The following is a 24,676-nucleotide window of genomic DNA, read 5'->3' as shown; positions in this document are numbered from 1 at the left end:
CCTCTCCGGAGATACGGCAAGCACTCCTGGCGAGTTCTGATGTACGGTTGTCCACCCCAGTACATACTAGTCCGCCCAACGCGCCCCGACACCAAATCCTAGCACTCGCTGCAACCCGGACGTCAGTCCAGTCGCCAGAGAATGCCAGTTGCTCGTTGCTATATCCTGACTGCTCCTGGAGCACTCCCGACTGCTCCAGCAGGCCCTGGGGATAGAGTGATTGCCCTGACCCCTGCTGACATAGCCGGATAAGGTGCTTTGAAACCTGGCTCACGTCCGAAGTATCGATTCCTATATGTCGGCGCCCCATTCTCTCCAGGCATATATCTCTCCACCATACCGGCCTCTGGTATTCACAATTCCCCCATGAGATTACCAAAACATCACTCGCACGATGAGTTCTACTGCCTCCAGAACACTCGCGACTGCACTTTTAGAATTGGTGTATTCAACACCGTGATCCTCCGCCTAATACTAAAACAACATGCTATTTAACACCCTACCTAACCCTAATACAATATACGGAAAAGAACAAATCCCCCACTATCTTCCTTAGCACTCGCGATTGTTCTACAAATCCTGCTCCCCCCCCCTTTCATAATACCCCGCTACAGGTAATTCCGGCTCCTCTTCCTCCTCCCTCTCCTCTTCGGTGTCAATGCCGCGAATTTGGGCTTCAATGACTTCATCCTAGGTGCTGTTGGAACCAACCCGACCTGCTGGAGCACTCGTGGGTGTTCTCTGAGCATCTCGGAATGCGGCAAGATCTGCAGCCAGCGCTTCATCGTCCTCGCTAAAACCCTCCTCCGGTATCACCTCAATAGTTACCCCCTTTTTATCTCGTATCTATTAGGGTTAGCATTTAGAATACCACTCGCATTACCGGCATCTGGAAGTATCATACCTTTTCTCGAAGGTTATCTTTGATTACCTCCAAGGTGGCCTCCTGGTTCTGTTTACTTCTCCCCTTCCAAGTGTTGCTCATCCTGTTGAACATTTCTACTCGAGTTTGGATGTCAGCTCAGCAATCCCGTATAGCCCTAGGAGCATCCGCCATTGCTCCCAAGGCACTCGCCATATCAATGAAGGCATGGGGCCATACTTACTCACAACACTCTCATTCTGCGACTGAAAATTATCAGGCTTCAAGTAACTCCCTGTTGACCACGCCCGAACGCCGTGCCAGATTGCCGTCGATAGCAGGCAAATAAGGGTAGGGGTTATCCGCTCTAGAAATTCGGGATCCCTAACCCCTCGCATTCTTACCCCATCGAAGTATTTAAAATACAATATATCGATAATTTCCGGAACCAGGAAATGCAGTCGGTAGGTCTAGAATCTGTCAACGGCTATCTCGAGTGCTCTCTGGGCATCCGTCATACCTCGTAATGTTCTTGGGGGCTCAAGAAACGATCATTCTTCAAAAGGTATTCGACTTGAGCCGCCCTTGCCTCAGGCCCCACAAGATTTCCAAGCCCGTATATCGTAGAGTCCGCCAGGCGCCCTTTCACCTCGTGCATCAAGTGGGAACGGACACAGGAGTGCAGACTTCTGACCTGTAACGGGGGTCTCTTCTAAGAGAAATAGAATAGGATAGAATAGAGACGGCCATGCAAGATAGACAATCAGGTTGCAGGTTATTCAAAGATACTATCGCTAGAACTCAATAATCTTCAAGGGCTCTGCTACCGATAAGAACTTGACTTTTCTTTCTGATGAAGACTCGAGAGAACGGGACTGAAGGGCGAGAATGAGCCTGAGTACTTATACTCCGAAGGCCTCTATTCTCTGCTCCTAACCCCTTACTAAGTTCCCGTGAAGCCTTTCCTCGGACCGGAAACAATACCACCGCTACCCCGCTTTCCTCTAAGCGTCAGCAGGTGTTTCCGATACCCAAGGCAACCACCCTTAGTCAAAGCCTTTGTAACACCTGCAGCCTTGGTTGCCACACAACCGGGGCCTGCATGAATGAGCTGCCGCTCAGGCGTAAGCTTAATCATTGCTGTAGAGCTTTCGCTTATTGTAGACTTCCCGGGCATAGTCCCTGCCACTATTGGCGGTCCTGCAATGCTCAGAGGATACAGAGGATCACCGGGCAATCAGAGCTTCACTCTGGCCGGCCTTCTAGTCACTGGCAAGGCATAGACTCGTCAGTCATTGCTCCCATGAATAGATCCCCTTTTTAGTGCCCAGAATGTAGTTACTCTAACAGCTGGTAGCTAACCACACTGCCGGTACTTGCATATCACTGTGCAACTGGCTTCTAACAATAACTCTCAGCATGTAACCGGGCCCTGTGTGTACTCATACATCAGACAGTTGAAATGGCTCCGTTACATGACCTATCGTTCTCAATTATGCTTCCAGAGCACTCGTAATCCCTTTGGGGGCACTCTTAATCCCTTTGGGGGCACTCACCTGTTTGATAACTGTTATGGGCATGCCAAGCATTTACGAGAGTGAGAGAAAGGATAGTAGATAACCCCAATACCCTCTAATACTAATAGGAACACCACTATCAACTCTGGTTCGTACCCACGAGGTGCGGTACGCTCAATATGCTACCAAACGTGGAGTTGCGGTTTTCCTAGTTAAAAAACATATTTTGGACCCCAATAATAACCCCCGGAGCATCAAACCGCCGGAATGGACTGCTTTAGGACCGGTGGATATATGAGGGACAGTTGGGTGCAATCGGATATGAAGATCGGATTACTCGGAGCGGATCGGCGCAAGCTATCAGCCGACCGAGTACCTGTTGGCGGTACCTGTAGGCATGAGAAGACTCTGCTATATGGGAAAGTGATACGGGAAGAGTCTTGAGTAGGTAGTCTTGCCGCCCAGTACCTACGAGTAGCCGACACTGACATTTACCCACCAGATGACTCGATGTTGGGGAAACATCGATGGGAAACGTGCATGAGAATGGGTGAATAGGTTGAGGGGTTTTTAGCGGACTTAGGAGTTTGGGTTACGGACTTAGGACTTAAATGTTCTTGGTTGTTTTTCAGGGTCTCGGGTAGGCCCCGAGTGTATTCTGTATTATTAGTAGACTGGGTCCTCGAGACATAAGCGAGGGATATAAATACTGTGTCATTCACTGACTAGCCAAACCATCATCGGCGAAATCAGAGTCTTAACAATATAAATCGTTGATACGCGAGTTACAACTTTATTTGACTATACTTTTGGAAATACTTTACTCTATCGTGACTTCGCACTCTACCTGAACTATTACGTCGAAGACGGTCGATTACCAACCGCTAACTCTAGTGAATCTTTGTTGATAATGTAGCTCGCGGGGCCCGTATCGGACCAAGGAGAATTCTACTCGACGTTGACTGAAGAGACCTTGGAGACTTCTACCTTTGTCGCTGCTAGCCGAACTCTGAGCTCTGCGTAGTGTACTCTTCTGGTCTGGTACGCACCCCTCACAGTATATTGTTACTCACAAGTTCACTTGGAGTAACGAAGTCACCTTAAAATGAGAAACTATCATCACATATCCCCCATTATGATAGCTACCCCAGGAGGATATTTTCTAGAAACCGTGGCTGAAACCTCCGAGGCCACGGACGAACGTATGATAACGTCAGACGGTGAAAGGGCAGGAAGCCGAAACCCCCTACTCCAGGGAGGACCCTCTACACAAACTAGGCGAACGAGTAAACGCCCTACTCAAGGCCAGTTTACGAGGCAACTACAGGGGTTTTTGGATCTCCATGCTGCACAGATGAGGTATCTTAATTCTGGAGGACAAGTAATGTGGCAAGGGCTATAACAACTCCAGGAACAAGTACGGGAAAGTGAGCAGGCCCTAGACAGTAAGGCACGAAAGGAAGCCATTGCAGCGAGACAACACCTCGAAATGCTCTTTGAGCTTATCGCCAGTGTCCGACAAGAACAAGAAGTTACGCGAGCTGCGGACCATCAGGTTCTGGAACGCAGCCATCAGGGTACCCAGAACCAGCTGAAGGAGGCGGAACGACAGCTAAAGAAAATAAGGGAGGAACGCGAGCAAGAGACAAGGGAGCAACGAGAGCTGTTTGAACAGCTCAAGCAGTCGGAAGAAATAAGGAACCGACAGATGACCCAGATGGAGGAGCAGGAAGCAACCAGAAGGAGCTGTCCCAGTGGGAGGGAATGGCGGAAAGCAACCTCCCCGGAATCCATCAAAGGGAAACCTTGGAGGAGACCCAGAACCTTCCGACGACGATGACGATGACAATAGTGAATGGTCGCACGGCAGGAAGAACAGGAGAGTGAATAAGGGCGGTGTCCGGAATCTGGCGCCACCTGGGGATGAAGATATGGTAGATTCGCTTGCTAAAATTCCCTTTGAGTTTCACAATACCCGGAAACACAACCTGCGGCATTGGCTCATGGAGTGCGAAATCTATTTCGAACAGAAGCCGAAAAAGTTCCGTACGGATAGGAACAAAGTACTGTTCGCAGGAACGTATACGAGTGGGTTGGCAAAGGAATGGTTCATGGAATACATCGAAACCAAAATGTTGGGCCCGGTAGCGGCAGACTACGCCACTTGGGCTCGGTTCCGTCAGGAGGTCATGAAACGCTTCCTAAGCACTCAGGAAGCCATGGAGAACGCAGTGAAGATGCAGCAGTTTAAGTACTCTGCCAACATCGTGACTACCTAACGAGGATGGAGATAATGAACCAGCATACTCAGATGAAAGGGGCATCCTACCGCGCCCTTTGCTCCAAGTGCTACCGAACGAAATCCAGGAGCGCCACTTACGGTTCGATTCAACCGATGACGATTCCGAGTATATATCCAGCAACTGAAACGATCTGGCAAGGCTCACGAGTCTTACCAGGAGCAAATGAATATGTTGGCGAAGGCGGAGTCGAAAGGAAAAGAGTCGAATAATGATGGGAGCTCGCGGCAGAAGGATAAGGGGTTTAAGATCAAAGGGAGGGCTCAAAGTGAGGAGAAAGAAAAAGGACGAGCAAAGAAGAACACCAGCACGGACAAGTTGGGGAATAAGCCAGTATTCCACGAATATGACGAAGCCACCAAAGGAGTCCCAAAACCGGTCTAGGACCAGCGAAGGACTGATGGCGTCTGCGTGCGATGTGGCCGGAAGGGTCATCTCTGGAAATGGTGTCGCTCGGATGCTAACAGTAGTGTATCCATCTCCTCCTTCTCCCGAAAGCGTACCCGCGATGACGACGGTGACGACGATATGGAGCCAGCGGAACCCCAACCTCAGAGAAAGCGAATGCGGCACCGTGCAAGGAAGCCGGCTGCTGCGGAGTACACCAGTGGACAAGCGTTTGTGCGAGAACACAGGTCGGAATCTGAAATGGATTTCGATATGGGTTTTCAGAAGGGGACTAGTATAACGGAGCCATTTCAACTGTCTGGTGTATGAGTACACACAGGGCCCGGTTACATGCTGAGAGTTATTGTTAGAAGCCAGTTGTACAGTGATATGCAAGTACCGGCAGTGTGGTTAGCTACCAGCTGTTAGATTAACTACATTCCGGGGGCTAGGAAGAGGCTCTATTCATGGGAGCAATGACCGACGAGTCTATGCGTCGCCAGTAACTAGAAGACTGGCCAGAGTGAAGCTCTGATTGCCCGGTGATCCTCTGTATCCTCTGAGCATTGTATGTCCGCCGAAGGGGCAGGGATTATGCTAGGGAAGTCTACAATAAGCGAAAGCTCTACAGCAATGATTAAGCTTACATCTGAGCGGCAGCTCATTCATGCAGGCCCCGGTTGTGTGGCAACCAAGGCTGCAGGTGTTACAAAGGCTTTGACTAAGGGTGGTTGCCTTGGGTATCGGAAACACCTGCTGACGCTTAGAGGAAAGCGGGGTAGCGGTGGTATTGTTTCCGGACTGAGGAAAGGCATCACCGGAACTTAGTAAGGAGTTAGGAGCAGAGAATAGAAGCCTTCGGAGTATAAGTACTCAGGTTCATTCTCGCCCTTCAGTTCTTTCTCTCCAGTCTTCATCAGAAAGAAAACCCAAGTTCTTATCGGTAGCAGAGCACTTAAAGATTATTGAGTTCTAGCGATAGTATCTTTGAATAATCTGCAACCTGATTGTCTATCTTGCACGGCCGTCTCTATTCTATCCTATTCTATTTCTCTTAGAAAGACTCCCGTTATAGATAATCTTTAAGGCTCAAATCACCTTCAGATTATTCTTCCTCTATACAAAATGTCCGCCCTCCCGGCTCCGGATGTGCCCCTTCAGATTGAATGGCAGCCGGTGCCCCTCCAGCTTGATGCCACCGGGCAGACACAGCTTGTCAAGAAGCTCAGGACCGCTCTACAGACCTACATTCCCGATTGTGAGCCTGCCTGGCAAGATACCGACGAGGTCTCCCTTCAACAGTTCTTTACAGAGCTCCAGACCTACCTCCAGCACAGCCTGGAGAATCAGTTGACCCGGGGCAGTCAGGCCCTCCTCCTTGTACAAGAGCATCAGGCAGCACAGCATGCTCTTATGGCAGAAGCTCTCGAGTACATGAAGATGGAGGTCAACTCTGTTCAGGAAGAACTCCGGAGGTATGCAGAAAGGGATGAACTGAATGCTGATGCCATGGAGATTGAGTGGACAAACCCGGCCACTCCACCGGACTTTGTTGCCGAAATACAGCGAGCCTGTGAGGGATGCGTACCAGACCACAAGAGTACACTACGCAGAGCTCAGAGTTCGGCTAACAGCTACAAAGGTAGAAGTCTCCAAGGTCTCTTCAGTCAACGTCGAGTATGATCCTCCCTGATCCGATACGGGCCCCGCGAGCTACGTTATCAACAAAGATTCACTAGAGTTAGCGTATAGAATTCGACCGTCTTCGACGTAATAGTTCAGGTAGAGTTCGAAGTCACGATAGAGTAAAGTAATTCCAAAAGTATAGTCAAATAAAGTTGTAACTCGCGTATCAACGATTTATATTGTTAAGACTCTGATTTCGCCGATGATAGTTTGGCTAGTCAGTGAATGACACAGTATTTATATCCCTCGCTTATGTCTCGAGGACCTAGCCTACTAATAATACAGAATACACTCGGGGCCTACCCGAGACCCTGAAAAACAACCAAGAACATTTAACTCCTAAGTCCATAACCCAAACTCCTAAAGCCGCTGAAACCCCTCAACCTATTTATCCACTCTAATGCACGTTTCCCTGTCGATGTTTCTTCTCCATCGGCCGTCTGGTGGATAATCTTCAGCATCGGCTATTCGGAGGTCTCGGATGGCAAGGCTACCTACTCAGGCCTCTTCCCACATCGCTTTCCCACATAGCAGAGTCCTCTCATGTCCACAGGTACCGCCGATAGGTACTCGGTCGGCTGGCAGCTTGCGCCGATTCGCTCCGAGCGGTCCGATCTTCGATCCGATTGATTCCAGCTGTCCCTCATATATCCACCGGTACCAAAACACTCCCCTCCGGCGGTTTGACGCTCCGGGGGTTATTATTGGGGTCGAAAACGTGTTTTTTAACTAGGAAAACCGCAACTCCGCATTTGGTCGTATATCGATCGCACCGCACCTCGTGGGTGCGAACCGGAGTTGATAGTAGTATTGCCATTAGTATCAGAGGGTATTAGGGTATCTACTAGCCTTGATTCTTACTCCCGTAAATGCTTGGCATGCCCGTAACAGAGCCCTTGATGAAGGAAGGCTGGTGGTTGGTAGACCAAGAACTCCGGCACCAAATCCACATTCTATGTCCTCTTCCAGGGCAGCGACCAGAACAATGCAGCAAAAGACCAGTCCCTTCGCAGCATTTCCGGTCAGATCCACTAGGAGAGTTATCCCTATTATTCAGCCAGCAGTGGGGGCATCTCCCTTACCTCCCAGCCGCTTCAGTGAAGTACACCCACTCCTTGGAGGAAGTGATCGATCCTTTGACTATGAAGGAGAGCTCTTCTCAGGTGCAGGCCGAGGACCTCCTAGTCCGCTAGCCAGGAATCCGGGAAGGTTTACTATATCTGTGGCCGCTCAAGCAGGAGCAACCTCACTATTAGCCAGCAACCCGCCACCAGTAGCACCTGTGGCCCCTCCTGCTGTGGCCGCCGCTCCCCCTCCAGCTAATGCACAGGGTGGTAGCGGTGGAAACCAGAACCCTCCACCTCCCGTGGCTCGAGCTACCGCACCAGGGGATTCAGACAGTTCTGACAGCTCAGACTCGGAACCAGAAGGTGGTGACAGAAGAGGCTGGCGGAGATACCTTAAGAAGAAATTGGAGAAGCAGCAGAAGAAGCTGTTGGCAATGATTTCCCAGCAGTACCGACCTCCGGCCGCCTCTCCCCCTTCTGGACCTAGCAGGGCCCGAGAACCAAAAGCACCACCTCCCTCCAAGTTCCAAGGCAAAGCGGAGCAAGTGGAGACCTTCATCCGGCAATGTGAGAATGTGTTCTCCATTGAGAGCCTCTCATTCACCTCTGAGGAGGTTAAGATCCGATATGCAGGCAACTTGATGGAAGGAGAAGCAGCGATCCGATGGTATGAGGCATACCACAACTCAATTGATCAAACCTCCACCAACCGTCTTGCTGGAATGCCGGTGAAGCTAGATGAGAGATGGAAGCACTGGGATTCCTTTGTGGATGCTTTTAGAGCAGCCTTCGGTGAAGCCATCTCTAGAGATGATGCTGTAGCCCAATGGAATGCCCTTACCCACACTGCTCGAGGAGGAATAGACCTCTTCCTGAATACTATCATTCAGCTGATGTGGAAGACTGGCTATGAGGGTCAGTTGGTGGATGATAAGATCCACAATTCCCTCCTTGCGGACCTAGGCATGAGTTGGGCTCTCTTTACCCCCAAGCCAAAGTCTTTGATGGAACGGATAGCTGCTCTAAGAGAGTTAGGGCATACACATGAGAGGTATCAAGGGATGGCAGCTGAGAAAGCGCCCCCTCGGACCAAAAAGGATCCGCCAGCTGAGAAGGACCGGCAGCCCAAGAGGAAGAGAGAAGCTGCAAGCTCCTCCGCACCTCAGAAGGCCTCCGGACCCAAAGACAAAGCGGTGGAACTGAAGGGTATCCCGAGGGATATTCTAGAAGAAAGAACGAAAGCAGAAGTATGCTTGAAGGTATGACCTTTCGGTACTCTCTATTGGTAGAGTGCATAGACTGACTTGTGCAATAGTGCGGCAAGTCCAGACACAAATGGACCGATTGTTGGTCCAAGGAACCTACTGTTGTCAGAGTAGCAGCAGTGAGAGTACAAAAGCGGAAAAGAGGGAATGGCAAGTCCAACTCTCAGAAGAAAGCTAAAGTGGCTGCTGTTGTAGCAGAGGATCCACTTGTTGTACTCCCGGAGGTTACAGAAGATTTTGTCTTTCAGCCTGAGCAAGACTCGGACAATGAAATCCTCTGGTGAAAAAAGTGTCTGTTTGGGTCTATGTTTACTAGTTTTCTTTATATGGTTTTGGCTTCTATGTTTCTCTTGAATAAATTATGATTGTGTTTCCGCCTATTTGACTGCTGCAAGCACTCTGAGGATGGGTTTAAGACCCGAAACAGCTGGTCTGTCAGTGCTCTACCAAAGCTATATTTGCTACAAAGACACTTCCAACCCGCTGCTAAAACTATCACATATTATATTTGCTATATCATCGCTTGGGAATAGAACCAAAGGATCTTTGATCTTAGTAGTGCCCGAAGCTATTAGCTATGTTGAGAAGACAAAGAGAAACAAGTTCAGAACCCGCTATTAAGCGCAGAAGGTTGGAACAGAGGCTTCCCTCCTCACCAGTACATGGAAAAAGACCTATACTGAAGGCAGGACTGTCATGGACGGTCAAAGGAAAGGAAGAAGGCGCCCAAGGGTCTTTCCTGTTTGACACCGGTTGTAGAGGAGCTATCCTCAACCAGAGTTTTGTCAGAAAACATGGAATTCCCTTAGTGCGGCGGGATCAACCTCTGACAATGTTTGATGCTCAAGGAGATATCATGATGGGAGGAGGAGAGTATTACACTCACCCGGTCTGCATGACTATGGGAGATCATAAGGAGACACTCCGATGGGAAGTGGCTACTTTGGAAGAAGGAATGACCGGTTACCTGCCAATTAGTTGGGCTAGGAAGCATAACCCGGACATCAATTGGGAACTCAACACCATGAGCTGGAGGAGTGACTACTGCAAGCAGAATTATCTCCCAGCGGCGACCAAGATTGAACTCATCTCTCCATACCAGATGATGGAAGAAGAAGATACAGTCTATCAATTGGTTGCTTCAGTATGGCATGATGAGGACGGTGGAGATATTGCTGAGAAAATATACCACCTGTACCGGGAATGGGCCGATGTGTTCAGTCAAGAGAAGATTGGAGAAATGCCACCGCATTCCCATAATGATTTGAAGATCAAACTCTTGCCTGGCACCGCTCCCCCATTTGGCCCGCTATACCCACGTTCTGCTCCAGAGTTGAAGGCCCTCCGAGAGTACCTGGACAAAGAATTGGCTTCAGGAAAGATCTCTAGATCTAACAGCCCCGCTGCGGCCCCCATACTGTTCATTCCTAAGAAGGATGGGACATTGCGGATTTGTGTGGATTATAGAGGATTGAACAAGGTCACTGTCAAGGACAAGTACCCGCTGCCTATCATGAGTGAGCTCAGAGACAGGTTGTTCAAGGCCAAGATCTTCACAAAGATAGACTTGAAGAACGGCTTCAATTTGATCAGGATAGCAGAAGGTGATGAGTGGAAGACCGCTTTCAGAACCCGCTATGGACTGTACCAGTATAATGTGATGCCGTTTGGTCTATGCAATGCCCCCTCCGCCTTCCAGGCAATGATCAATGATGTGTTAAAGGAACTACTGGATGAAGGAGTGGTTGTCTACATTGATGACATCCTCATCTACTCGACAACTGAGGAAGAGCATGAACTACTGGTCAAGAAGGTCCTACAGAAGCTTAGGGAAGCTAAACTCTGTGCCTCGATCAGTAAGACATCCTTCCATGTCCGAGAGGTAGAATACCTAGGCTATCATATCTCAGAGAAGGAGGTATCTATGTCAGAAGACAAAGTGGAGGCAGTTAAGGAATGGCCGGTCCCTGAAAATATCAAGGCAGTACAGGCATTCCTCGGATTTGCAAACTTCTATCGCCGCTTCATTGAAGGCTTTAGCAAGGTTTTCCAAACCATTAACTGACCTCTTGCAAAAAGACAAGAAATGGTATTGGACGGCTGCACATGAGCAGGCCTTTGAAGAACTCAAGAGGCTGTTCACAAGCGCTCCAATCCTTCTCCATTTTGACCCTAGTAGGAGAACTGTGGTCGAAACAGATGCCAATGATTTCGCCAAGGGAGCAGTGCTCTCTCAGTATCGGGACGATGGAAAGCTACACCCGGTGGCTTTCTATTCCAAGAAGTTCTCCCCTGCTGAGATCAACTATGACATTCATGATAAGGAAATGGGAGCCATTGTTGCCTCTTTCCGGGAATGGGAACACATGCTCAAATCTTGCGAGCAGGAGATCACGGTTTTTACAGACCACAAGAACTTGGAGTACTTTAATTCTACCAAGATTCTCACTAGGCGGCAAGCTAGATGGTCTGAAGACCTCGCAGGCTACAATTTTAGAGTTGTCTACAGACCGGGAGAAAAGAATGGCGAGACTGATGTGCTATCTAGGCGCTGGGATCACCGCCTTGGAGAGGGAGGTGAAACTCTGCAGCTGGAGCCACAGATCTTTTTTAGGCCAGGTCAATTGGTTTTGGATCCTGTAAAGCTAGCGGCTGTCAGGGTGAATCAATTGCAGAATACATTCTTGGAGCGCCTATATGCGGCAGCTAAAGAGGATACATTCTGGCAGGATCTGCACCGCTCCCTGGTTGAAAGGAAACCAAATTTGGACCAGAACGTGTCGGTCAAGGACGGTCTCATCTTCTACAAGAATAGATGGTATATACCCAAAGACAAGAAGCTTCAGATGGAAATACTGTCCGATACCCATGACTCTAAAGTGGCTGGTCATTTCGGCCAATTTAAGACACTGGAGCGGGTGAAAAACAACTTCTTTTGGCCCAACATGGATAAGGATGTTGAGGAATATGTCCGGAGCTGTGACAGCTGCCAGAGGAATAAGACCTCAAGACACAAGAAGTTTGGTATGCTCCAACCGTTGGAGATACCCTATCGGCCATGGACTTCCATCTCTATGGACTTCATTGTGGGATTACCGGAATCTAGTGGGTTTACAAAGATTTGGGTAATAGTGGACCGCTTTTCGAAGATGGCACATTACATCCCTCTTCCTACACTCAATAAAACGGAAGATTTGTCTAAGTTGTTCTTGAAGGAAGTCTGGAGACTCCATGATTTACCTGATGACATAGTCTCGGACAGAGATAGCAGGTTCATCTCTTACTTTCAGCAATCTCTCATGAGCCTCCTCAATGTGAAGCTGAAGATGTCCACATCTTTCCACTGTAACGGCAGCCATGTATTTCGGCTAGGTAATAGATTGGTACGAGATGAGAAGGTATTGTGTAGTGGGATTAGGATTTGTAATGAGGATTTCTGTTATGTTCTTTTTGTTTCTGTTACGCAGAGGTATTAGTCATCATTGGACTATGGTTGGATATATAAGGGGGCGTTGCTTTGTGCTTTTACTTGTTTTCTCTTCTTCCTTCTTTCTTTACGCAACCTCTGCATTCTACTTGCTCGCTAAGGCTCGGAAAGAACTCCCTGATAACAAACCTCGCTTCAAAAACATCTTATTTTATTCCTCTCGGTTTACCCTGGTATATCATACCAGGTTGGACCACTTTGTCCCCGATCGTACGGTCGCGTTTTGTTGTTCCAAGCGAAAGAAACCTACGAAAACTGGCTTCTAGCGAAGAATTCTCCAGCCTTGACCTCCCGAAAGGAAGGAAAAGAAACCTATCCGAAACTTCACTCTACGCCGCCAGAAGAACTGGACACTCAATTATGTCGCAGCAAGCTTCACTTCAGTCCTTTTTTACTCAGTCTTCCCAGCAAGGGACAGCCCCCTCGCAGATCAGGAACACTCAGGTTCCCGACCCAACCCCACCCGGAGCTCAGGAACAGGAATTTTCCTCGACCTTTGCAACAGAATCCGACTACAATGACCCCTATCAACCAAGAGTTGATTACCTCTACCCGAGCATTGTTCCCCAGGACACTCACACCCAGACGGACCTGAACTATATTACCTGGGCCATCAGACATGCCACCAGCCGGATCTGCCCACCCTCCGACAGGATTGAGATCCTCGAAGAGCAAACGACTACACTCCGGAGAACAGTGGACACACTGAAACATCAAATCGAGGCGCAGACAAACATGATCACCAACATGCACTCGGCGATCCACGCGCTCCTCAATAAACAACCACAACCGCAGCAACCGCAGCAACCGCAACAACAGCAACAACAGCAACAACAGCGAAAACCACAGCAACCGCAAGGACAGAGAATGCCCCCTCCAGCGGTCCCACAAACAGCTCCCCAAGCAGCGCCACAGGCAGCTCCTCAGGCCCCCCCACCCGCACCCCCCCAACAAGCCCCACCTCGTGGATGGAAGGCAGGCACCTGGGCCGCCGTGGCCTCGGCACCCGGTCCTGCCCAGGGAAACTTTCAGGTCGTCGAGAGGAAAAAGAAGTCCGCAAAGCCAAAAGCGGACCCCCTCTTTAAACCAGAGTACACCAAAATCAACAGGGAAATCATTGTTGAAACTACTGCCCCATCCGACGTTAACCCTTCCGAGATCAGGACCCTCGTCAATGCAAGAATCCAAGACGAGTCCTGCCATTTTATCTCAGCAAGAAGAACACCCAAGGACAACTTTATCCTGGAAACAAAATTCGTTACCCCTGCAACAAAGGCAATGGAATGTGCCAAAGAAATTGAGGAGGCCCTCCTCACCCTACAGGTACCAGTCACTGTCATCCGCGCAAACTCTAAATGGTCAAAGTTTCTCCTCCATGGAATCCCCACAACGGTCGGGGAGGGCATTGAGGCGGGAAAATTGGTAGCATCCGAAATCAGAAGCAACTATGGAGAGAACTTCCAACTTGCCCAGGTTCCCCGCTGGATCTCCAGAGCAGAGACTCGAATGGAGAAAACCCACTCATCAATGGTCATCGCGCTCCCAGGACAAATCACAACGGAAACACTAGGAGTTAAATTCCTATCTCTTTTTAACCGAAACTGCTATATCGAGGCCTTCCTCCCAACCTTCCCAGACACCCAGTGTGCGAAGTGCCTCGAATACGGCCACCGCCAGGAGAAATGTAAGAACAATGGGAAATGCGGCCACTGCGCCGGAGATCACCTCACCAGTTTCCACCCATGCAATGAATGCCAGGGAGGATACAAATGCACCCACACCCCAATCAGATGTCTGAACTGCAAAGGAATCCATAAGGCCTCCGACCCAGCATGCCCCGAAAGAGTCAAACGCCGATTCCTTAACAAAGGAAAAGAAAACGCCCCACCCGCTCAAGACCCACCGGCCGCACCCGTCCAAGAGCCGATAGTTCAAGTACCAGCCACCGCCCCAGTCGGAGCCACACCCGTTCCCGAAGATGACCAACCCATGACAAATAATGCTTAGGCCTCGAACCACCGCGCTCGCACACCAACTCAATTGTGCACGGAGCGAACTCATTACCAAGGCGGCGGTAGAAGAAGCGGAAACGGACTCTAGTATTTATTTCCTACTATTACAAGAACCATGGACCTCAGCAGAGGGATACCCACCAGAATCAAACCTTTTTTATATTTTTACAGCCAGCAACACCAACACGAAATGTGCAACATACGTTCGCAAACACGCCAACCTCAAACCAAAACACCATTATACATACGATAATTTTATAGTATCGATCACGGTGGAAATCCAGAACAAGAAAACTCAAATCCTAACCATATACTCCCCAGGCCGGAGTGGCCCCTTCGCCCAAGTCGCAAGTACTATCCAAACCCTTGACAATTGCCTAGTTATGGGAGACTTCAACTGCCACCATCAGATGTGGTACGGAGTAAATTCACATGAGTACAGAAACAACATCCGAGCAGACCGCGTCAATGGTGCACGACTAAAACGATGGATAACCCGACAAAAACTGACCCTCCTGAACGAACCAGGCGTCTTTACGCATTTCCCCAGAGACAGAGGGAAAAGGCCCACAATCATCGACCTTACATTTGTAAAAGGCCCAACACTTGACCACAATCTACGATGGAGCACTGAACCCTACGGAGCGGGCTCATACCACGGGAGAACATCTGTCCATCTACATTTGGAAAAACCACCTTTTGTACCAAGACGAATGTGGCGACAAACAGACTGGAAGCTATTGGAGAACCACATGTCAAACATTTCCATCCCTGTAGAAGCTTGGGAAACCAAGGAACTTACGGAACAAACTGTCGACCTTTTCCTAGAACTGGTCAGGTCAACAGTCAGCATAGTAACACCACGTTCGAAGGAGGGGGTAAGAGCCAACTCCTGGTGGTCAGATGAGATGAAACAGATGAAGGCAAGGGTAAACGCAGCAGAAAGGAAGGCGAGAAACACAAAGAAACCCAATCACGTGGAGGAATACAGGAGGGCTTGCAGAGAATGGACAGTCATGATCCGGAAAGCAAAGGCGGACCAGCGGGAAAAAACGATGAATGAGGCGAAAGGTAGTGAAGTCTGGAGAATCCTAAACGCGGGAAGGAGAAGAGACACAATCATACCAACAATACAAGGTGAAGAAATGTTCACGGGGAAGTGCCAAGCTCTAAGAGCCCAACTCTTCCCCTCGAAACAGACGTCCCCCGACCATCCCCCTCTAAACATTAGACCCCCTTCTTTTGACCTTAGCAACACCTTCGACATAGTCACCCCCGAAGAACTTAATAAAGCAATCGACTCCTGTCCAGCGCACTCGGCGACCGGTCCGGATGGCATTCCCTACACCTTTATTAAAGCAATAGTTAAAGCAAATACAGCTCTAATCCAAGATATGTTCTCCGCCATGCTCCGACACGGTGTACATCCAGCGGAATGGAAAGTAGCTAAGTGTATCCCGATCCCGAAACCCGGTAAAGCAAACTATCATGAAGCAAAAGCCTACCGGCCCATTTCCCTTCTGCAATGTTTCAGCAAAATCCTGGAAAAGATAGTGGCCCAAAGACTCTGCACCGCTGGAGAAATCCTAGGCACACTTTCAGCGAATCAATTTGGAGGAAGACCAACCATTTCGGCAATCGACGCCCTCCTGAAAACCTTAACACCAATACAACAAAACCTACTACTGAAAAACAGTACCGGAATCGCCCGGCGAGACAGACCAGCGATCCTGACAAACGACATCCAAGGAGCGTTTAATTGTGTCGACCATCTACTCCTCGCGGAAATCATGCACCAACAAAAATTCCCCACCTATCTGACAGAATGGTGCAAGGAATTCAACACCGGCAGAAAACTACAGTTCCAATTTAACCATGAGCTAGAGGAACCACAGCCCTATAATTCTGGAGTGCCGCAAGGTAGCCCCATGTCCCCGGTACTATTCATGATCTATGCCGGAGTAATCCTGGACCCAACTAGCAACCCAAAAGAGATGGATACAACTTATATCGATGACGATGCGCTGGTGCAGATATCCAAAACACCAGGCTTCACAATCAGGAGAATGGAGGAACGAATGAGAGAAAGACTAATTAAAGCTGAACCACTTCAAATTAAATACGACCCGGACAAATCCGATCTGATCTTCTTCCGGCCCACCACATCATCCACACAACAACCACGACTTCCAGTCAGAGTTAACAACATCGATATATACCCCAAGGAGAGGCTGAAATACGTAGGAGTCTGGATAGATCCGACCCTCTCCTTCCGGCCCCACATCGAAGCAGCGATCGCAAAAGGCCTAAAAGCCCTCCACCAAATCCGAAACACTGCCCGCCTGCCAGGTATAACAGTCAAGACAGTTCATCACCTAGTAACACAAGGCTTCCTTCCAAGCCTGCTCTACGGATCCGAGGCTTGGTGGACTGGCGCAGACCACATTATTAGATCCCTCGAATCACTATACAATGAAGCTGCCCGGGTCATTACAGGCCTACCTCGATGGACCAAGAGAGCTAAACTCCTCCGAGAAGCAGGACTACCCCCCCTAGAACACCTCCTAACATATCGCTCAAGAAAGTACGGAACCAGAATACTCTGCACCGAGGCAACCCACCCCAACAATGAATCCCTGATCGAGCTCCTCCCATACAGAGAAGCAAACATCAAAGGGACAGGCCTACACCGAATCGCCTCCCTCCTACTTCCATATCAAACCCCCGGAAATGCGAGAGACAAGTGGAATCAAAACAAACTACTACGCGACCACCTGTTGGAAGAATGGAATACACAACCAATATCGGACTACCATCACCGGGGGGAATTCCGCCCCCCTGCCAAAATTGCGAAACTCACCCTAACGGAAGCGAAAAAAGTTTTTCGAATCCGGTGCCAAACTACCCGACTCGATAAACACGCGGTATATACAGACCCCGAACCATGCCAGTGTGGTATGGAAAACTCAGCGAAACACACACTTATGGAATGCCCAGCGTGGGCTCGAATCCGCGCTCCCCTGATAGAAAAGATCCCCGGAGCGATGACCTGGGAAAACTGGATGTTTACAAACTTGAAAACGGACCTCATCTTACAATTTGCGAAAAATTCTCAACTCTCGAAGTGGTATGAGTCGGCGGAAGCGGAGGAGGACCTAGAAGAGGGGATGGAAGAAAATAATTAGGGTCGGGATTAGGAAGGGTGGTTTCCTTTTACCTGTTTAACTTCGGCTTTATTTTGTTCTGATGGATCCAGCGCCCGAGTTCGCTGAGATATGTTATTTCTCCTTGTCGTGGGGTTGTTCCTGGTTGAGTGTCGTTCTGGAATTTCCTTATTTTTATTTGTGTTCGCTTGTGCTTGCTTTTGTTTTTGTTTGCTTGTTTGTTTTGCGTTTGTCGTTTTCTTTCCTTCCTTTCGTTTTTGTTTGTGTTTAGGCGGTTGGGTCGGCGTGCGATAAGTCTTGTACTTCAAAGCAATATAAGTTTCTTCTTCTTCTTCTGTATTCATTTTGCTCGCTAAGGCTCGCAAGAACTCCCTGACATTAAACCTCGCTTCAAAAACATTCTATTTTATTCCTCTCGGTTTACCCTGGTATACCATACCAGGCTGAGCCACTTCGTCCCCGATCGTACGGTCGCGTTTTGTTATTCCAAGCGAAAGAAACCTACAAAACTGGCTTCTAGCGAAGAATTCTCCAGCCTTGACCTCCCAAAGGGAAGGAAAAGAAACCTATCCGAAATATCACTCTACGCCGCCAGAAGAACTGGACACTCAGTCATGTCGCAGCAAGCTTCGCTCCAGTCCTTTTTCACCCAGTCTTCCCAACAAGGGACAGCCCCCTCGCAGAACAGGAACAGCCAGGTTCCCGACCCAACCCCATCCGGTGCTCAGGAACAGGAATTTTCCTCGACCTTTGCAACAGGATCCGACTACAACGACCCCTACCAACCAAGAGTTGATTACCTCTACCCGAGCATTGTCCCCCAGGACACTCACACCCAGACGGACCTGAACTATATTACCTGGGCCATCAGACATGCCACCAGCCGGATCTGCCCACCCTCCGACAGGATTGAGATCCTCGAAGAGCAAACGACTACACTCCGGAGAACAGTGGACACACTGAAACATCAAATCGAGGCGCAGACAAACATGATCACCAACATGCACTCGGCGATCCACGCGCTCCTCAATAAACAACCACAACCGCAGCAACCGCAGCAACCGCAACAACAGCAACAACAGCAACAACAGCGAAAACCACAGCAACCGCAAGGACAGAGAATGCCCCCTCCAGCGGTCCCACAAACAGCTCCCCAAGCAGCGCCACAGGCAGCTCCTCAGGCCCCCCCACCCGCACCCCCCCAACAAGCCCCACCTCGTGGATGGAAGGCAGGCACCTGGGCCGCCGTGGCCTCGGCACCCGGTCCTGCCCAGGGAAACTTTCAGGTCGTCGAGAGGAAAAAGAAGTCCGCAAAGCCAAAAGCGGACCCCCTCTTTAAACCAGAGTACACCAAAATCAACAGGGAAATCATTGTTGAAACTACTGCCCCATCCGACGTTAACCCTTCCGAGATCAGGACCCTCGTCAATGCAAGAATCCAAGACGAGTCCTGCCATTTTATCTCAGCAAGAAGAACACCCAAGGACAACTTTATCCTGGAAACAAAATTCGTTACCCCTGCAACAAAGGCAATGGAATGTGCCAAAGAAATTGAGGAGGCCCTCCTCACCCTACAGGTACCAGTCACTGTCATCCGCGCAAACTCTAAATGGTCAAAGTTTCTCCTCCATGGAATCCCCACAACGGTCGGGGAGGGCATTGAGGCGGGAAAATTGGTAGCATCCGAAATCAGAAGCAACTATGGAGAGAACTTCCAACTTGCCCAGGTTCCCCGCTGGATCTCCAGAGCAGAGACTCGAATGGAGAAAACCCACTCATCAATGGTCATCGCGCTCCCAGGACAAATCACAACGGAAACACTAGGAGTTAAATTCCTATCTCTTTTTAACCGAAACTGCTATATCGAGGCCTTCCTCCCAACCTTCCCAGACACCCAGTGTGCGAAGTGCCTCGAATACGGCCACCGCCAGGAGAAATGTAAGAACAATGGGAAATGCGGCCACTGCGCCGGAGATCACCTCACCAGTTTCCACCCATGCAATCAATGCCAGGGAGGATATAGATGCACCCACACCCCAATCAGATGCCTGAACTGTAAAGGAATCCATAAGGCCTCCGACCCAGCATGCCCTGAAAGAGTCAAACGCCGATTCCTCAACAAAGGAAAGGAAAACGCCCCACCCGTCCAAGACCCGCCTGCCGCACCCGCCCAAGAGCTACTTCCAATAATTCAAGTACCAGCCACCGCCCCGGTTGGAGCCACACCCGTTCCCGAAGACGACCAACACATGACGAATAATGCTTATGCCTCGAACAACCGCGCTCGCACACCAACTTAACTGTGCACGGAGCGAATTAATCACCAAGGCGGCGGTGGAAGAAGCAGAAACAGACTCGAGTATTTATTTCCTACTATTACAAGAACCATGGACCTCAACAGAGGGATATCCACCAGAATCAAATGTCTTTTACCTTTTTACAGCCAGCAATATCAATACGAAATGCGCAACATACGTCCGCAAACATGTCAACCTCAAACCAAAACACCACTATACATATGATAACTTCATAGTATCGATTACGGTAGAAATCCAGACCAAGAAAACCCAAATCTTAAACATATACTCCCCAGGCCGAAGTGGCCCATTCGCTCAAATAGCAAGTACAATCCAAACCCTTGATAATTGCCTAGTAATGGGAGACTTCAACTGCCACCATCAAATGTGGTACGGAGTAAATTCACATGAATACAGAAACAACATTCGAGCAGACCGCGTCAACGGCGCACGGTTAAAACGATGGATAACCCGACAGAAACTGACCCTCCTGAACGAACCAGGCGTCTTTACGCATTTCCCCAGAGACAGAGGGAAAAGGCCCACAACCATCGACCTTGCATTTGTAAAAGGCCCAACACTTGACCACAACCTACGATGGAGCACTGAACCCTACGGAGCGGGCTCAGACCACGGGAGAACCTCCGTTCACTTACACTTGGAAAAACCACCTTTTGTACCAAGACGAATGTGGCGACAAACAGACTGGAAGCTATTGGAGAACCACATGTCAAACATTTCCATCCCTGTAGAAGCTTGGGAAACCAAGGAACTTACGGAACAAACTGTCGACCTTTTCCTAGAACTGGTCAGGTCAACAGTCAACATAGTAACACCACTCTCGAAGGAGGGGGTAAGAGCCAACTCCTGGTGGTCAGATGAAATGAAACAAATGAAGGCAAGGGTAAACGCAGCAGAAAGGAGGGCAAGAAATACAAGTAAACCCAATCACGTGGAGGAACACCGGAAGGCCTGCAGAGAATGGACAGTCATGATCCGGAAAGCAAAAGCGGACCAGCGGGAAAAGACGATGAACGAAGCGAAAGGTAGTGAAGTCAGGAGAGTCCTAAACGTAGGAAGGAGAAGAGACACAATCATACCAACCATACAAGGTGAAGAAACGTTCACGGGGAAGTGCCAAGCTCTAAGAGCCCAACTTTTCCCCTCGAAACGGACGTCTCCCGACCAACCCCCCCCAAACATTAGACCCCCTTCCTTTGACCTTAGCAACACCTTCGACATAGTCACCCCCAAAGAACTGAACAAAGCAATCGACTCCTGTCCAGCGCACTCAGCGACCGGCCCGGATGGCATCCCCTATACCTTTATTAAAGCAATAGTTAGAGCAAACACAACTCTAATTCAAGACATGTTCTCCGCTCTGCTCCGGCACGGTGTACACCCAGCGGAATGGAAAATAGCTAAGTGTATCCCGATCCCGAAACCCGGTAAAGCAAACTATCATGAAGCAAAAGCCTACCGGCCCATTTCCCTTCTACAATGTTTCAGTAAAATCCTGGAGAAGATAGTGGCCCAAAGACTCTGCACCGCTGGAGAAATTCTAGGCACACTCTCAGCGAATCAATTTGGAGGAAGACCAACGATCTCGGCAATTGACGCCCTCCTGAAAACCTTAACACCAATACAACAAAACCTACTACTGAAAAACAGTACTGGAATCGCCCGGCGAGACAGACCAGCGATCCTAACCAACGACATCCAAGGAGCATTTAATTGTGTCGACCACCTACTCCTCGCGGAAATCATGCACCAACAAAAATTCCCTATCTATCTGACAGAATGGTGCAAGGAATTCAACACCGGCAGAAAACTACAGTTCCAATTTAACCATGAGCTAGAGGAACCACAGCCCTTTGACTCTGGAGTGCCGCAAGGTAGCCCCATGTCCCCGGTACTATTCATGATCTATGCCGGAGTAATCCTGGACCCAACTAGCAGCCCAAAAGAGATGGACACAACTTACATCGATGACGATGCGCTGGTGCAGATATCCAAAACACCAGGCTTCACAATCAAGAGAATGGAGGAACGAATGAGAGAAAGACTGATCAAAGCTGAGCCACTCCAAATCAAATACGACCCGGATAAATCCGATCTGATCTTCTTCCGGCCCACCACATCATCCACACAACAACCACGACTTCCAGTCAAAGTTAACAACATCCATATATACCCCAAGGAGAGGCTGAAATACGTAGGAGTCTGGATAGATCCGACCCTCTCCTTCCGGCCCCATATCGAAGCAGCGATTGCAAAAGGCCAGAAAGCCCTCCACCAAATCCGAAACACTGCCCGCCTGCCAGGTATAACAGTCAAGACAGTTCATCACCTAATAACGCAAGGCTTCCTTCCAAGCCTGCTCTACGGATCCGAGGCTTGGTGGACTGGTGCAGACCACATTATTAGATCCCTCGAACCACTATACAATGAAGCTGCCCGGGTCATCACAGGCCTACCTCGATGGACCAAGAGAGCTAAACTCCTCCGAGAAGCAGGACTACCCCCCCTTGAACACCTCCTGACTTACCGCTCAACAAAGTACGGAACTAGAATACTCTGCACCGATGCAACCCACCCCAACAATGAATCCCTGATCGAGCTCCTCCCATACAGAGAAGCAAATATCAAAGGGACAGGCCTACACCGAATTGCCTCTCTCCTACTTCCATATCAAACCCCCGGAAATGCGAGAGACAAGTGGAATCAAAATAAACTACTACGCGATCACCTGTTGGAAGAATGGAATACACAACCAATACCGAATTACCATCACCGGGGGGAATTCCGCCCTCCTGCTAAGATTGCGAAACTCACCCTTACGGAAGCAAAAAAACTTTTTCGAATCCGGTGCCAAACCACCCGAATCGACAAACACGCAGTGTATACAGACCCCGAACCATGCCAGTGTGGTATGGAAAACTCAGCGAAACATATACTTATGGAATGCCCAGCGTGGGCTCGAACCCGCGCCCTTTTGATAGAGAAGATCCCCGGAGCGATGACCTGGGAAAACTGGATGTTTACAAACTTGAGAACGGATCTCATCCTACAATTTGCAAAAGATTCTCAACTCTCGAAATGGTACGAGTCGGCGGAGGTGGAGGCGGACCTGGAAGAGGGGATGGAAGAAAATGATCAGTGACGGGATTAGGAAGGGCAGTTTTCTCTTACCTTTTAAATGCGGGTTTATTTCTGTTTTGATGGATCCAGCGCCCGAGTTCGCTGAGATATGTTATTTTTCTTTGCCGTTGGGTTTTCTGGTTGAGTGTCGTTTCGGGATTTCCTTGTTATTGTTTGTGTTCGTTCGTGTTCGCTTTTGTTCTTGTTTGTTTGTGTTTGTGTTTGTTTGTTTTTCTTTTCTTCTTCTGTTCGGTTTGTGTTTTAGGCGGTCGGTTCGGCGTGCGATAAGTCTTGTACTTCAAAGCAATATAAGTTTCTTCTTCTTCTTCTTCTGCATTCATTCGCTCGCCTCTGGCTCGCGATGGATTTCTTCCCCCCCGAGATGGAGTTATACTGATTCTCGAATTGCTTCGGTCCCTGAACTTCCCTCGCTCGACACCCCCCATTCTTTGTTCGTTCGGTGCCCTCACGGGACGCGTCCACCGTTCACCCCTCGCCAAACCAGCGGCTACTCTCGAAAGCCGCCTTCGCCCCTCCTTACTTTCACTCATCGCACGAGTGATCCCACACCTCGGGTACGCACACTGTCAGTAATCTCTAGTCAGCGAGAACCTACTGCCAAAGCGCTCGACAGCCCGCGAAGTTAGCGACCTTCGGTCGCGAAACTATCGTCAAATTTTTTACCCGAGGTCCCGTGACCTTACCCCTCTTTATCGGCCTTAACCAGGCCACCCACTTTTACCCGAGGCGGCCCGCTCCCCTCACCCCAACCCAACCGGTCTCCGAGACCACCCTCAACACAACACGGTCGGCACTTTCGATTGCGACCCCCATACATACTGAGCCTTCGGCTCAACCCTTTTTTGCATGTCCCCTCCAGAGGACACCACTTCAAATACGACTCGGGCACAGTCTTTAGCCGTTGCTCCAGGGACCGACGACCCCACCCACTCCTTACTTGACCTACCGGTCACTACTCCTTAACTCCTCGCTGCCTGACAACCAGACGCCCGAGGACCCACTCTTATACCACCCCCCTCGCTTCCACCCTGACGCTGCGGCGGTTGGCCTCTCCTGCCTTCGTGCGCGTGGTTTCCCAGTCCTGTTAAGGTTTGTCCACAGATATGACACCGGGAACGTTGGTAATGATATCGTTTCGATTGAACACTACGTTTAGGATTGTGCTCGCTTATGTAGTTGACGGAGAAGTTTGGGGTTCATTCTTACTACGGGGAGGTTTCTTTGTTGTCGCTTAGATTCTGCTTACCTGTACCACTTGTTATTTGCGCCCTTTTCGTGCGTCGTTTATTTTTATTTATGTACGTAGTTCTTGTAGCTGCGATAGTTAGTTTTTGTACTTTGTTTTGCTTTCGGGTTAGTCGGTGGAGGTTGTAGTCGGGTAGTTAGATGTGCGATAAGCTTCGGCTTCTAAGCAATATAAATTTCATCTTCTTCTTCTTCTTCTGTATTTATTCTACGAATATTACTTTT

General features: G+C 49.4%; 2 protein-coding genes across 2 annotated transcripts; one reads left to right on the top strand and one right to left on the bottom strand.

The window, feature by feature from the left end:
- Window positions 1-690: 690 nt before the first annotated feature.
- Window positions 691-1,520, bottom strand: H6S33_007209 (uncharacterized protein; the record flags this gene model as incomplete). Its single annotated transcript, XM_044838566.1, has 4 exons — window positions 691-846; window positions 905-999; window positions 1,107-1,332; window positions 1,383-1,520. The coding sequence occupies 4 exons, from the start codon at window positions 1,518-1,520 to the stop codon at window positions 691-693; spliced, it is 615 nt and encodes a 204-aa protein (XP_044689373.1).
- Window positions 1,521-3,514: 1,994 nt separating this feature from the next.
- On the top strand, window positions 3,515-5,396 carry H6S33_007208 (uncharacterized protein; the record flags this gene model as incomplete). The annotated part of the gene is made up of 6 exons (XM_044838564.1): window positions 3,515-3,760; window positions 3,791-4,044; window positions 4,097-4,646; window positions 4,698-4,760; window positions 4,821-5,045; window positions 5,109-5,396. The coding sequence occupies 6 exons, from the start codon at window positions 3,515-3,517 to the stop codon at window positions 5,394-5,396; spliced, it is 1,626 nt and encodes a 541-aa protein (XP_044689372.1).
- Between the last annotated feature and the right edge of the window lie 19,280 nt (window positions 5,397-24,676).

The sequence above is a fragment of the Morchella sextelata genome (assembly GCF_020137385.1).
Source record: "Morchella sextelata strain SCLS chromosome Unknown scls_22, whole genome shotgun sequence".
In the NCBI taxonomy this organism is placed as follows: Eukaryota; Fungi; Ascomycota; class Pezizomycetes; order Pezizales; family Morchellaceae; genus Morchella; species Morchella sextelata.
Note: the sequence above shows the minus strand (reverse complement) of the source record. Positions and strands in the feature narration are given on the sequence as shown.